This window comes from Mobula birostris, chromosome 12, assembly GCF_030028105.1.
Source record: "Mobula birostris isolate sMobBir1 chromosome 12, sMobBir1.hap1, whole genome shotgun sequence".
NCBI classification, from domain to species: domain Eukaryota; kingdom Metazoa; phylum Chordata; class Chondrichthyes; order Myliobatiformes; family Myliobatidae; genus Mobula; species Mobula birostris.
This window is the reverse complement of record NC_092381.1, coordinates 6,822,413-6,835,432: the sequence shown is the minus strand read 5'-3', so window position 1 is coordinate 6,835,432 and position 13,020 is coordinate 6,822,413. Positions and strand designations below refer to the sequence as shown.

At 45.1% G+C, this 13,020-nt stretch overlaps 1 protein-coding gene across 1 annotated transcript in view; it reads left to right on the top strand.

Moving 5' to 3' along the window:
- Nucleotides 1-13,020, top strand: part of LOC140206430 (atrial natriuretic peptide receptor 2-like) — a 112,472-nt gene that overhangs the window by 87,227 nt on the left and 12,225 nt on the right. The window contains exons 16-19 of the mRNA XM_072274798.1: nt 7,680-7,799; nt 9,469-9,562; nt 9,658-9,745; nt 12,691-12,830. Of these exons, the coding sequence (XP_072130899.1) occupies nt 7,680-7,799; nt 9,469-9,562; nt 9,658-9,745; nt 12,691-12,830 (442 nt within the window). The remainder of the gene's footprint in view (nt 1-7,679; nt 7,800-9,468; nt 9,563-9,657; nt 9,746-12,690; nt 12,831-13,020) is intronic.

Sequence of the window (13,020 nt, the reverse complement as noted above, 5' to 3'; positions counted from 1 at the left end):
TCCACATCCTTCCTGTAGTGAGGCGACCAGAATTGAGCACAGTACTCCAAGTGGGGTCTGACCAGGGTCCTATATAGCTGCAACATTACCTCTCGGCTCTTAAACTCAATCCCACGATTGATGAAGGCCAATGCAGTGTATGCCTTCTTAACCACAGTTTCAACCTGCTTAGCAGCTTTGAGTGTCCTATGGATTCGGACCCCAAGATCCCTCTGATCCTCCACACTGCCAAGAGTCTTACCATTAATACTATATTCTGCCATCATATTTGACCTACCAAAATGAACCACCTCACACTTATCTGGGTTGAACTCCATCTGCCCCTTCTCAGCCCAGTTTTGCATCCTATCAATGTCCCGTTGTAAACTCTGACAGCCCTCCACACTATCCACAACACCCCCAACCTTTGCGTCATCAGCAAATGTACTAACTCATCCCTCCACTTCCTCATCCAGGTCATTTATAAAAATCACAAAGAGTAGGGGGTCCCAGAACAGGTCCCTGAGGCACACCACTGGTCACCGACCCCCATGTAGAATATGACCCATCTACAACCACTGTTTGCCTTCTGTGGGCAAGCCAGTTCTGGATTTAGTAAGCAATAGCCCCTTGGATCCCATGCCTCCTTACTTTCTCAATACGCCTTGCATGCGGTACCTTATCGAATGCCTTGCTAAAATCCATATACACTACATCTACTGCTCTACCCTCATCAATGTGTTTAGTCACGTCCTCAAGACACCTTTCGATCTTTTTCTCCTATGTTCTCCCCATAACCTTTGATCCCCTGACTAACCAACAACCTATCAACGTCTGCTTTAAATATACTTAATGACATGGCCTTTGCAGCCTTCTGTGACAATGAGTTCCACAGATCCACCACCCTCCAGATAAAGATATTCATCCTCAGTTTTATTCTAAATGGACGTCCCTCTATTCTGAGGCTGTGCCCTCTGGTCCTAGATTCACCCACTATAGGAAACATTCTCTCCACATCCACTCTATCAAGGCTTTTCAATATCCGACACATTTCAATGAAATCCCCTTCATGCTCTGAACCCTCTCCAATACCAGCACATCTTTTCTAAATCAGTATATAGAGGGACCAACTAGAGGGGATGCAATATTGGATCTCCTGTTAGGAAACGAATTAGGGCAAGTGACAGAAGTCTGTGTAGGGGAGCACTTTGGTTCCAGTGATCATAACACCATTCGTTTCAATTTGTTCATGGACAAGGATAGATCTGGTCCTAGGGTTGAGGTTCTGAACTGGAAGAAGGCCAAATTTGAAGAAATGAGAAAGGATCTAAAAAGCATGGATTGGGACAGGTTGTTCTCTGGCAAAGGTGTGATTGGTAGGTGGGAAGCCTTCAAAGGGGAAATTTTGAGAGTGCAGAGTTTGTATGTTCCTGTCAGGATTAAAGGCAAATTGAATAGGAATAAGGAACCTTGGTTCTCAAGGGATATTGCAACTCTGATAAAGAAGAAGAGGGAGTTGTATGAAATGTATAGGAAACAGGGGGTAAATCAGGTGCTTGAGGAGTATAAGAAGTGCAAGAAAATACCTAAGAAAGAAATCAGGAGGGCAAAAAGAAGACATGAGGTTGCCTTGGCAGTCAAAGTGAAGGATAATCCAAAGAGCTTTTACAAGTATATTAAGAGCAAAAGGATTGTAAGGGATAAAATTGGTCCTCTTGAAGATCAGAGTGGTCGGCTTTGTGCAGAACCGAAGGAAATGGGGGAGATCTTAAATAGTTTTTTTGTGTCTGTATTTACTAAGGAAGCTGGCATGAAATCTATGGAATTGAGGGAATCAAGTAGTGAGACCATGGAAACTGTACAGATTGAAAAGGAGGTGGTGCTTGCTGTCTTGAGGAAAATTAAAGTGGATAAATCCCCGGGGCCTGACAGAGTGTTCCCTCGGACCTTGAAGGAGACTAGTGTTGAAATTGCAGGGGCCCTGGCAGAAATATTTAAAATGTCACTGTCTACGGGTGAAGTGCCGGAGGATTGGAGAGTGGCTCATATTGTTCCGTTGTTTAAAAAAGGATCGAAAAGTAATCCGGGAAATTATAGGCCGGTGAGTTTAACGTCAGTAGTAGGTAAGTTATTGGAGGGAGTACTAAGAGACAGAATCTACAAGCATTTGGATAGACAGGGGCTTATTAGGGAGAGTCAACATGGCTTTGTGCATGGTAGGTCATGTTTGACCAATCTATTGGAGTTTTTCGAGGAGGTTACCAGTAAAGTGGATGAAGGGAAGGCAGTGGATATTGTCTACATGGACTTCAGTAAGGCCTTTGACAAGGTCCCGCATGGGAGGTTAGGTAGGAAAATTCAGTCGCTAGGTATACATGGAGAGGTGGCAAATTGGATTAGACATTGGCTTGATGGAAGAAGCCAGAGAGTGGTGGTACAGAATTGCTTCTCTGAGTGGAGGCCTGTGACTAGTGGTGTGCCACAGGGATTAGTGCTGGGTCCATTGTTATTTGTCATCTATATCAATGATCTGGATGATAATGTGGTAAATTGGATCAGCAAGTTTGCTGATGATACAAAGATTGGAGGTGTAGTAGACAGTGAGGAAGGTTTTCAGAGCCTGCAGAGGGACTTGGACCAGCTGGAAAAATGGCAGATGGAGTTTAATACAGACAAGTGTGAGGTATTGCACGTTGGAAGGACAAACCAACGTAGAACATATAGGGTTAATGGTAAGGCACTGAGGAGTGCAGTGGAACAGAGGGATCTGGGAATACAGGTACAAAATTCCCTAAAAGTGGCGTCACAGGTAGATAGGGTCGTAAAGAGAGTTTTTGGTACATTGGCCTTTATTAATCAAAGTATTGTGTGTAAGAGCTGGAATGTTATGATGAGGTTGTATAAGGCATTGGTGAGGCCGAATCTGGAGTATTGTGTTCAGTTTTGGTCACCAAATTACAGGAAGGATATAAATAAGGTTGAAAGAGTGCATAGAAGGTTTACAAGGATGTTGCCGGGACTTGAGAAACTCAGTTACAGAGAAAGGTTGAATAGGTTGGGACTTTATTCCCCGGAGCGTAGAAGAATGAGGGGAGATTTGATAGAGGTATATAAAATTATGATGGGTGTACATAGACTGAATGCAAGCAGGCTTTTTCCACTGAGGCAAGGGGAGAAAAAAAACCAGAGGACATGGGTTGAGGGTGAGGGGGGAAAGGTTTAGGGGGAACATTAGGAGGGGCTTCTTCACACAGAGAGTGGTGGGAGTATGGAATGAGCTGCCAGGCAAGGTGGTAAATGCGGGTTCTTTTTTAACATTTAAGAATAAATTGGACAGATACATGGATGGGAGGTGTATGGAGGGATATGGTCCGTGTGCAGGTCAGTGGGACTAGGCAGAAAATGGTTAGGCACAGCGAAGAAGGGCCAAAGGGCCTGTTTCTGTGCTGTAGTTTCTATGGTTCTATAAGGGATCCAAAACTGCTCACGATGCTCCAAGTATGGTTTGAGCAATGCCTCAAAGTTTCAGCATCACATCCTTGCTCTTATATTCCAGTTTTCATGAAATGGATGCGAACATTACCTTTGCCTGCCTCCCGCTAACGCAAAATACAAGTTAACCTTTAGGGAATTCCACAAGAACTCCCAAGTGGGAGATGACTGATGAGATTATTTGGGCATTAATAATTTTTCAAGAATCTCTAGATTCTGGAATGTTTCAGGAGGACTGGAAGATTGCAAGTGTCATTTCATTCTTTAAGAAGGGAGAGAGGCCAAAGAAAGAAAATTATAGGCTAGTCAGCCTCAGTTTTTAAAAAAAATTTCTTCTTATTTAGAAAATAGTCTCCTAATGTAAATGACTATACACTTCCCTTCACTATATTCCATCTACCACTTCTTTGCCCATTCTGCCAAACTGTCCAAATCCCTCGGCAGACTCCCTGCTTCCTGAACACCACCTGTCCCTCCACCTGTCTTTGCATCATCTGCAAATTTGGCCACAAAGCCACCAATTCCATCATCCAAGTCATTAACATATAATGTGAAAAGAAGCAGTTCCAATACCATTAGGGCCCCTTTATTCTGACCCTTTGACTCCTGCCAGTCAGCCAATGCTCTATCCATGTGAGTATTTTATCATGCACCTCCATGTGCCCTGAAACCTCATCTTTAATAATGCACTCCAACATCTTCCCAACCACTGAAGTTGGCTAACTGGTTTATAATTTTCCTTCCTTCTTAAAGAGTGGAGTGACATTTGCAATTTTCCAGTCCTCTGGAAACATTCCAGAATCTAGTGATCCTTGAAAAATAATTAATGCCATCATCATCTCTTTCCGAACCCTGAGATGTAGTCCATTTGGTCCAAGTGACTTATCTACCTTCAGATCTTTCAGTTTTCCAGGTACCTTCTCCTTAGTAATAGTATTGACACTCAATACTGCCCGATAGTCAAATATCTGATATACTGCTAGAGATTTCCACAGCGATGATAAATGCAAAATACTTATTAAGCTTGTCTGCCATTTCTTTGTCCGCCATTACTACTTTTCTAGTATCATTTTCCAGTGGTCCAATATTCACTCGCACCTCTCTCTTACTCTTTATATATCTGAAGAACTTTTAGTTTCCTCTTTGATAATGTATAGCTTAACTTCATATTTCGTCTTTGCTTTTATTTTTTTTTAAAATTGCCTTCTCTTGGTTTTTAAAAGCTTTCCAATCTTCCAACTAATTTTTGCTCTATTATATGCCCTCTCCTTTGCTTTATGTTGACTTCCTGTGTCAGCCACAACTGCCTCATCCTCCCTTTAGAATACTTCTTTGGGATGTTTCTATCTTGGACATTCTAAATTCAGAAACTCCAGTCATTGCCGTTTTATCATCCCAGCTAGTGTCTCCTTCCATTCCACTTTGGCCAGCTCCTCTCTCATGCCTCTGTTGGTTGGGGTCATGGATATTGTGTCCTACCGGTCTACATGATACGCAGGCCAGGGCAGTACGATATGGAGAGTAAGTTGTTCCCCGTGCAGCAGGCTCCCCCTTTCCACACAGCTGATGAATCCAAAGGGTCAGCAGAGACTGGTACAGTTTGGTATCAGTGGAATTGCAGGAGCTGCCAGTCAGCATTGGACTCAATGTTGGACTCCTTTAGGGACCCCAGCTCTGGACTTTTCCTCAGCACCTTCTCCATGAGTGGGGATAGCTGCAAGGCAGCAGAAGTTTGAGATCAGAGTTCCTTCTCCTAGATGAGCTGCCAACCATGGCTACTGAGTCCCACTTGACTGAAGTGACGTTTTTAAGGCGCCAGTAACCCACCTTTGCCCCTTCTCCTATCAGTAGAAATATTTCCACTGGACTTAATAGCTGAGCCACACGTGAAGCCAAGGAGTTGGACTTGGTTGTCAGAGGCTATTTGAGATGCACACCACTGGGAGCATTTAATAGGCAGCTGGAGCTATTCCCCACTACCTCCCTTCCCCAGCAAGGACAACCTTAAGGAACCTTTACTCCACTGTAATAATAATACATTTGACTATCTTTTCCTTCTCAAACTGCAGGGTAAATTCATCATTTTATGATCACTGCCTCCTAAGGGATCCTTTGCCTTAAGCTCTAAAAAGCCATCTCATAGGCATTCTACAAATTCTCTTTTGGGATCCAGCACCAACTGGATTTTCCCAATTTACCTGCATATTGAAATCCCCCATGACTATCATAACATTGCCCTTATTACATACTTCCTCTATCTCCCATTGAAATTTATACCCCACAACCTGGCTAGTGTTTGGGGGCCTGTATACAACTCCCATCAGGGTCTTTTTACAACTGCAGTTTCTATACCCACAAGGATTCTACATCTTCTGATCCAAAGTCACCTCCAAGGAATTGATTTCATTTTTTTACCAACAGAGCCATGCCACCCTCTGCACACTTGCCTGTCTTTTTGATATACTGTGTGTCCTTGGATATTAAGATCTCACCCATGACCCTTGGGTTCAAGTCCATCCTATCTGAACAGGTCATACCTTCCCCAGAAGTGATCCCAATGATCCAGAAATCTGAAACGCTGCACCTTGCACCATTTCCTCGGCCACTCACTCACCTGTACTATCACCTTATTCCTGCCCTGACTAGCATGTGGAACTGGGAATAATCCAGAGATTACTACCTTGGAGATCCTGCTCTTTAGTCTCCTCCCAAGCTTCCTATATTCACTATGTCTCCTTTTCTGCCTATGTCATTGGCACTAATATGCTGCTCACCCTCCTTCTTGAGAATCTTCTGCAGCCCCTCTGAGATACCCTTGTTTCTCTTGTGTCCATACAATTTCCTGTCCACCCACCTAACTATCGAGCCTATCACTATTACTCCGCCTGAATTTACCTTTCCCTTCTGGGCCTCAGTGTTGGCTACAGTGCAATGGCCTGGCTGCTGTTGCTGTGTCCTGATAGGTCATATCCCCAGCAGTATTATGGCTGAGGAGAATGGCCACTGGGGAACCCAGCACTGATTGCTTACTGCCCTTGCTTCTCCTGGTGGTCACCCATCTAATATCTGAAGCCTGCAATGGGTGTGACCACTGCAGGTTTGGCCTCCCAAGTGGTCCTGAATGCATCCAGCTCCAGCTCCTTGACCTTGTCAGTCAGGAGCTGAAGTCAGGTGCAACTTCTTGCAAATGCAGTCAAAAACCCACATCTCACAGGAGAATTTCACTGCTTGGACTACCATCCGGCCTACACTTGTTATGCCTCTGATTTCTCAAACTTAAGTTCTAGGCTCTGCCAGTTCTCGCCTAAGCCTGTTGAACCAAAGCCTGACTGCTCTAACACTGGCCCACTCCAATAATAACTGCTCCAACAATGGCCACTCAACATAAATCTTGCTTCTTTTTATTGGTTCTTACTAGTTAACCCTAGTTACTATTTACCCAAGAAATCTCCCATTCAGCAGACAAGTTGCAACAGGCCCCCCCCTTGCTTTTTAAAACTGGTGTGTGAAGTCCCACAAGGAATTGTCTACAACTCACTCTGTGATCTCCCATTCTGCAGACAATCTTCTGGATGACGGGAGTCCTTAATGATGGATGCCACCTTTTTGGGGCATTACTTTTTGAATGAGTCCTTGATGATGGAGCCAGCTGAGTTTACAACTTCCTGCAGTTTTTTCTGATCCTGTGCAGTGGCCCCTCCATACCAGACAGTGATACAACCGGTCAAAATGCTGTCCATGGTACATCTGTAAAAGGGTAACAATTATATCATCTTTCCAGGAACTGTTCAATAGTTTTATAATAAGCTACTGGAAGAACTCAGTAGGTCAAGCAGCATCTGTGGCAGGAGTGTTCCACCCACCTGCCACTCGCTGTAAAACACCTACCTTTGACGTCCTCCAGTCACCTTAAAGTTATGCCCTCTCTTATTAGCCATTCATGCCCTTGGCAAAAAAAAATGTTGGCTGTCCAAGCTATCAATGCCTTTTATCGTCTTATACATCTCCATCAAGTCACTTCTCATCGTTCTTTGCTCCAAAGATAAGAAACCAGGCTAAATGGAAGACTCTTCCAAAGAACTACCATGGGTATGATGGGCCAATTGGCCTTACTGCGTCTATTACCATTGCTGGTGGCATAATCTTAACAATCCTTCACTTGGTTTCAAGAGCCATTCTTACATTGTTCTCTGTTTTCTTTTGGAAAGCTGATTAAGAAGTGTTGGGCTCACAACCCTCTCCTGAGGCCAACATTTGAACAAGTTAAGAAGATGCTTGATAAAATGAATCCCCATAAAGTGAGCCCTGTGGACATGATGATGAACTTGGTAAGAACTCCTTTCCGATTGGTCAGGTGATGGGCCAGTAGTTACTCGGCTGGGATTTGGGGGCCACTCTCATTGGCTCACAGCATCCCCCATACACCGTCAGCCTGGTTTGGGTAGGACAGGGTCACTAACAGGTCCCATCCCCCTAGAACACCTTGGAGTGGGACTTGGAATTGGAATTGGTTTATTATTGTTAAGTGCATCAAGATTTTGTAAAAATCTTATCTTGATTACAGTCCATATGAATCCTTTCATTTCAAAAATGCATTAAGATAGTATAAAATAAAACAATAAAAGTGTTACAATTACAAAGAAACTGCAGTGCTGGTAGACAATAAGGTGCATGATCATATCAAAGTAGATTAGGAGGTCAAGTGTCCATCTTATCATATTAGAGAATCATTCTCTATATTCTTCTTATAACAGTGGGTAAAAGCTATCCTTGAGCCTGGTGGCATGTTCTTTCAAGCTTTGTATAGATAGATAGATATACTTCATTGATCCCGAGGGAAATTGGGTTTCATTACAGCCACACCAACCAAGAATAGAGCGTAAATATAGCAATACAAAAACCACAAACAATCAAACAACAAAATGCAAACTATGCCAGATGGAAATAAGTCCAGGACCAGCCTATTGGCACAGGGTGTCTGACCCTCCATCTGGCTAATGGGAGGGGAGAGGAGAGAAGAGCGAATATTTGGGGTGGGTGACAATGAGGTCCTCCGTTGTTCGGGTTTGGCCATGGATATTGCGTCCCAGATGTCCATGAATGTGCAAGCCAGAGCAGTACGTTAGGGAGAGCGAGGTTTCCCCTTGCAGCAGGCTCCCCCTCTCCTTGCATCTAAAGAACCCAAAGGAACAGCAGCAACCAATGCGGTTTGGCATCAGTGGCACCGCAGGAGTTACCATTCGGTGTTCAACTCAATGTAGGGCTGCCTTAGGGATTCCAGCTCCAGGGTTTTACTCCCGAAGCCTTTCCCATATGAGTGCATATAGCCACCAGACAGTGGAGGTTTGAAATCAGAGATTACCTTATCCTAGATGAACTGCCAACCATGGCTGACGAGCCTTATTTGTCCAGAACAGCTATAAGGTGACAATAACCCAATTCTGCCCCCTCTTCTGTCAGTAGAAATAGTTCCTCCGGGCTTAGTAGCTGATCCAAATGTGAAGGCCAGGAACTGGACTTGGTAGTCTGAGGCTATTTGAGACGCATGCCATTGAGAGCATTTAATAGGTAGTGGGAGCTTGTTCCCATTACCACCCCGGCTATAACACCCTTAAGGAACTCAAGGTAGTGCATAGGGATATTTATGTACCTTTGATAATACATTTTCTCTGTAGTACTGTACTTTAAAACACATGGGGTTTGCTTGTTTGTCTTCATGGTCAGCACAGACCAAGAGGGCCAAAGGGCCTGTTTTTGTGCTGTATGATTAATGTGTTTTTGCTACAGTTGCCAGTTCACTCTCCCTGACCAATCAGCTTACAGAACTGGAACTGGTTATACCCACAGTGAAAATAAGCCAATCAGCAAACAGGGAACTGAAAGTGATTGGGGAGTTTACAAGTGTGTGAAGTGTCATGGATGGCAGTGGGAACGGACTGAACCAAGGGGGACAAATTTTGTGTGTTACTTCAGGTAACTGAACTACTTTTGTTTCAGATGGAAAAGTACAGCAAGCATTTGGAAGTTATTGTGGCTGAAAGGACTCAAGACCTGCTCCAGGAGAAGCAGAAGACAGACTCCCTCCTGTATAGTAAGGAAGCTTGGTTCCTCTTCCACCCCATCCATTGTTCTGAGCCAACGTTCAGGCTGTTTGTAAACTGATGGGTTGATGTTCTATGCCTCCAGGTATGTTACCTAGAGAAGTGGCTGATGACCTTCGGCAAGGGATCGTATCTGAGGCACAAAGTTACTCCAACGCCACAGTCTACTTCAGGCATGTTAGCTTAGTGTTTTACATTAACTCCATAGTTGTCACGGTGTGAGTGTGAGTTGGGCCACTTTGTTGCAGCTGCCTTGACAGGCTGTGGGAACACATTAACTCTAAAGGACGCCTTAAATCTCTGGTGCAAACCTGAGATGTCCACTTGGGGGTCACATTAAAATCTGATCCCATCCAGCTAGAGCCAATCCCATCCCACCTAAATGCAGCCAGTCCAATCCAGCAGACCATAGATACTCCCAACTGAAACAAAGCCACTTCCAAACAACCAATCGAAATCCAATCCAAACGTGGTCAATCCCCATTCCACACAATCATGTTCAATACCAACCGATCACAGCCAATCCCAAATTGACCCAACCATGGCCAGTCCTAATTGCCACCCCCACGGCCAATCCCATTCCACCAAGGCCAATCCAAAACCGACCCAACTTTGACCAATTTCACCCAGTGATGGCCAGTCCCAAACGGAGCCAACCATGGACAGTCACAGTCCAACCCAACCATTGCCAATTCCAGCCCAATCCACCCACCTGACCATGGACAATCCCAAACAAACCTGTCACTGCCAAACTGCATTCAATCCAAACATAGCCAATCCCAGCATGATTGAAAATAGACAGTCCTGAGTTTGGCCACTGCCTGTCCCACCGGAGCACGAACAAGGACAATCCCATCCTGAAGTATGCATCCAAGCACAGCCAAATCCTGTTCCTACCATCAGCAATCCAAACCCCACCCAACCATAAGTCTATAAACACAGCAGCAGAATTAGGCCATATGACCATCAAGTCTGCTCTCTCAACGTCTTCTGTGTCTTGGCCTTCCATTATTATTTATTTAGAGATACAGCACAGAACTGGCCCTTTCAGCCCAATGAATTGTGCTGCTCTACAGCCCTCTGTTTTATTCCATGCCTAATCACAGGGCAAGATTTACCAACTAAACTGCTAACCAGTACACCTTTGCACTATGGGAGGCACCTAGAGCACCTGGGGGGAAACCCATGCACACACAGGGAGAATGCACAAACTCCTTACAGATGACATGGGAACTGAACTCTGACGCTCCAAGCTGTAAAAGCATTGTGCTAACCGCTATGCTACTGTGGCACCCAAGACTATACTGCTGTGGCGCCCTGCTACGCCGCTGCGCATTCCAAAGTTCCATACGCCCTCCTCATTCTTCTAAACTCCAGTGAGTGCAACCAGTACAACTCTCATCCGAGGACGACCCAGGGATTTAGCAGATTAGCACTGAGCACAGCACAGGAACTGGCCCTTCAGCCAATGTTATCATGCCGAACTTGATGAATTAAATTAATCAAATTAAATGTCTTCTCTCTGTGTATGGCCCATATCGCTCCATACCCTCTGTCTACGTGTCTCTCTGTTGGTTATCCATTGTATTCCATAATGACAGTGCACTGGCATGGCCAGAACATTGGTCCCACTATCTGAGAAAGAATGCGCTCGCACTGGAGTAGGTCCAGAGAAGGTTCATGAAAAATGATCCTGTGGATGAAAGGGTTAATGCATGAGGAGCTTTTGATGTCTCTGGGCCTATATTCCCTAGAGCTTAGAAGAAATTGGGGGTCGGGGGTGGGGTGGAATATCATTGACACTTATCAAATATTGAAAGGCCTGGAAAGAGTGGAATTAGAGAAGATGTTTCCTATAGTGGAGGAGTTTAGGACCAGAGGGCACAGACTCAGAATAAAAGAACATCCCCACAGAACAGAGATGTGGAGGAATTTCTTTAGTCACAGTATGGTGAATATGTGGAATTCATTGCCACAGACAGCTGTAAAGGCCAAATTATTGGGTATATTTAAGGAAGAGCTTGATAGGTTCTTGATTAGTCAGGGTGTCAAAGGTTTTGTGGAGAGGGCAGGAGAAGGGGTTGAGAGGAAAAATAAGTCAGCAATGATGCAACAGACTCGATGGGCCGAATGACCCAATTCTGCTTCTATATCTTATGATTTTATGGTCTTTTGCAAAAGGAGACCTGTGCAGGAGAGTTTTTAGAGTGGAAAAGCCCATGCACTCTCTTTCCTCAGAGATCCTGGTCCAGTGGTACGAGTAGTCATGACAGACCAGGGTCTTGCTTGGTCGTTGTGAATGCCCATGACCTCCTGTGTGCCTCGTCATGCCCTTCACTCTCCAAGGAGAGTTGCACATCCCCCTTCCTGGTCATTGGATCTCACCGCAGATCTCATCTGCCCAGTCTGCTGGAGTTGACTTCACATGCTAGGATGGGCCTGTCCCTTTCTCCCCGGGGTACAAGATCTGCTGGCTCCCCTCACCTGGTTCAGCCCCCCTTTCGAAGTGGTGTACTTGGGAGTGGCCACTGTCTCATCTAAACAGCTACTTTGAGCGATGGGTGAGAGCTGAGTGTCCAGTGGGGCTCAAAGGTGAGTGAGCTGCCCCAATATGGACATGACAAGCCCCTTCACCAGAGGTACTACCTGTCCCTGGACACCCCACGCACCCCTCATCTAAGCCCCTCATAACTCTATCAGATCACACCTCAGCTTCCTTCACTCCAGGGAAAGCAAGCCCAGTCTCTCCAATCTCTCCCCGTAACTAAAGTCCTCCAATCCAGGCAACATCCAGGTGAGTCTCCTCTGCACTCTTTCCAGCACAACTTGACCTTTCCCACAGTGAGACAACCAGAACTAGTTCCGGATTCAAGATTGCTTAATGTCATTTCCAGAACACAAGTGTAAAGGAGAACAAAATATTGTTATTCCAGATCCAATACACCACTAGAAAACACAATCATAATAACGTGTCTAACAGCTTCTTGAACACTATTATCATCTCTGGTTCCACCCCCACCTCCGCAGCTCTTTCCGGGTACCTAACCTAATCCCTGACCCCGGAGCTTGGTATTGTTGGGTTGTTGAGTCCATTAACCATTGTGTTCACCTCTTGCAGCGATATAGTTGGCTTCACCCAGTTGTCCAGTGCCAGCACGCCCTATCAAGTTGTGCACTTCCTCAACTGCCTCTACACCACCTTTGATGACATTATCGACAACCACGACGTCTACAAGGTGGAGACGATCGGTGACGCGTGTAAGTAGATTTTCTCACGGTTGGGCCGGCACATTTGTTGGACGTCACGGCAGTGTAAAGGTTAACACAACGCTCTCACAGCTCGGCACAGCAGAGTTCGGAATACAATTGTGACGCTGTGTGAAGGGAGTCAGTACGTTATCCCCATGGAATACAAGGGTTTCCTCTGGTTTCCTCTCACAGTCAAAAG